Raw genomic sequence first — 2562 nt, 5'->3', positions numbered from 1 at the left:
CACAACGTGTGACCTTGCGGTATACATCGACGTTCAAACGTTCAAGCTCAAGTTCATGCACTGTTTCTGATTAAATTTGTAGTCTATTAAGTAACTTTGTATTCATTACAGAGATTTGTACCTAATGAGAAATCCGTCCCCACAGTTATGTATATTACATGAAAGTATTTCATAAAATTGCCGCCTCCAGGGTTCAAATTGCAGGAGGGGTACTGTTAAGGATTACTAGGCCGCCGCCGGGAACGGGTTCGATTAGCTTCGAACTACAACACAATAAATTGGGCGCCATGACCAATGCCAAGTTCACAGGAAGGAATCTTCTTGTGTCCCTGGTGACAACTCAGTTTCCGAACTGAAATTACGGATCGACTGCGGCTATTATACATTAGACACCATTGACAATCTGCATGTTCTCGGGTGGGTGATGAAACTCTCGTTGCGCGAGCTCTGTGATCCCCTTGTCCCAAATGAAATGTACAATGAATGTATTCAGCATTCTAGGGATCATCTTGCCTGTATCTGCATCGTGGAACAGCTTCCGACCATCAATGTTAAACCATTGTGTCCAAGGGGGTGTCGGGATATAAAAAAAAGACCTAGGGTTGATTTTTTTGGTAGTGAGCGCTGGGCTGAACCAACCACCCAACGTAATCAGGCACGTGTCTATTTTAGGAAATATGACGTCACCATTGTGACATTGTCTTCCTGTCCTCGGGCCTCTCGATGTTGAACATGCATTGCAGACCCAATGCATGGGCACCTGCACAAGGTAAATACAATGAGGTGATATCAGAATGGTTTGACATGAAGATGTTAGTATGTTTTACATTGAAACCCTAACAGAAAGTGGGTTTACCAATTGACCACATCCCACTGGATCATATTGCCGGTGGTCAGCTCTGCTCGGGATCCACAAAAGCAATCCTCCAATCGACAACCTTACGTTTTCATTTTTTGCACCGACCTCATGCACATGTTTCCTTGCTGTAACGGTTGCCACACTAAGGAAAGTTATCAATGGTCCGATATTATTATTGTCTTATGTAAGCAGTCTTAGTTGTGTTTTTTGGCGCATCCTGAGGCATTTAGCACATCTTGAGGCTTTCTAGTATCTATTATGTATAATTTATCCACCAGGAAGGCCGCCCATAATGTTTTTGGGCCAAAATTTTTGAGCTTCCAATTTTTTTTTAACGGCCTGATGGCCCAACCAACCAACCAGCCCCCGGTCCGGGATTATGATCCCGACACCCCCTTGATTGTGTCATTCTTTTTGTCATTAGTTTCTCGCAACTGTTTCCTGAAGAACGAACCCAGAGTATTAAACCGTCTGCTCTTTGGACAGAGAAAAATTTGTAGTGTCTACTTTTCAGGACTACCAAAATTTTGTAGTTCACTCTTTGGGACTACAAAAACTACAAAAAATTGTATTATCTTCTTTTATCATTACAAAGTTTTGTAGTACCAGCTTTTGAGACTACAAAAATTGTAGTCTCCTCTTTTTTCATTACAAAAGCTTGTACTGTTCAATTTTTTCATTATAAAATTTTGTAATACCAGCTTTTTGAGACTACAAACTTTTGTAGTCTCAGAATCTTAGTGAGCGTGATCAGAGCGTGATCTTGAACTTCAACGTCTACGTCTACAAATGAACAACGTCACAGAGTGTGACTCTGTGACGTTCTCTGTGACGTTCCTTTTCTCTTCAACCCACAACTTCACCACCACTCCGTCGACGCCAACGACTCCACCTCACCACCACGTCGCCGTCATGCCAGGTCACGCAACCCACCACTGCAAAGAACCCTGGCCGCCCAAACCAACAACGATCGCCCAACAAACAACACACAAATGGCCACCGCCCATGAAAATCGATGACCAGCACCCATGAAAGTCGACGCACACGCCCATGGCGCACCCACCGCAACGCAACAAGGATGCTGACGGCGCACGACAACACACAACGTCGTCACGGAACAACTACAACCACCCCGGCACCACAAGAACGACGCGGCAGCGCCACGTCACCAACCCCCAGCAAACACACGACATCGAAGGAGATCGATGGCAGGCGAGGACGACGGTGACGAGGTTGTGCCGTACCCAGCCTGGTAAGCAGTCACCACCCCAGCTTTTTCCCTTCTGACACCAATGAGGTGCCACGTCGCTAGCTGCGACGTGGCAACCGGACAACGAACGACGACATCGGTCGTCGTTCGTCGTCTTTGTTTCGCCTGGCGGACCACGACGACTGCCCTAAAAATGAAGACGACGATGGATGAAGGTGTGGGTGGTGGACCACGGACGAAGATGAACGCCCACGGACGACCACCAACGACCGCGAGCGCCCACCAACAACCACGAGCGCCCACCAACGTCCACGACCACCCGCGCGAACGTCCACGAGCGCCCACCAACGAGACGAGGGCGACCCGCCCACGAACGTTTACAACCGCCCACAAACGAAGGCGACCGCCCGCCAACGAAAACGACCACCTGAACGGACACAAGCAATGACGAGCCCAGGGGAGTTCCCCCCTCCATCACTCCTTACCCCTCCCT

The 2562-nt window shown here is 48.0% G+C and overlaps 2 protein-coding genes across 2 annotated transcripts; both read left to right on the top strand.

Annotated features, from left to right (window-relative positions):
* Positions 1 to 424: 424 nt before the first annotated feature.
* LACBIDRAFT_310170 (uncharacterized protein) lies at positions 425 to 730 on the top strand (the record flags this gene model as incomplete). The annotated part of the gene is made up of 1 exon (XM_001887358.1): positions 425 to 730. The coding sequence occupies one exon, from the start codon at positions 425 to 427 to the stop codon at positions 728 to 730; it is 306 nt and encodes a 101-aa protein (XP_001887393.1).
* Positions 731 to 1909: 1179 nt separating this feature from the next.
* LACBIDRAFT_332761 (uncharacterized protein) lies at positions 1910 to 2517 on the top strand (the record flags this gene model as incomplete). Its single annotated transcript, XM_001887357.1, has 2 exons — positions 1910 to 2111; positions 2132 to 2517. 2 exons carry the CDS (start codon positions 1910 to 1912, stop codon positions 2515 to 2517), a joined length of 588 nt encoding a protein of 195 aa, XP_001887392.1.
* Positions 2518 to 2562: the final 45 nt, after the last annotated feature.

Source organism: Laccaria bicolor, genomic scaffold (assembly GCF_000143565.1).
Source record: "Laccaria bicolor S238N-H82 LACBIscaffold_44 genomic scaffold, whole genome shotgun sequence".
NCBI lineage: Eukaryota > Fungi > Basidiomycota > Agaricomycetes > Agaricales > Hydnangiaceae > Laccaria > Laccaria bicolor.
This window is presented reverse-complemented; position numbering and strand designations above follow the sequence as displayed.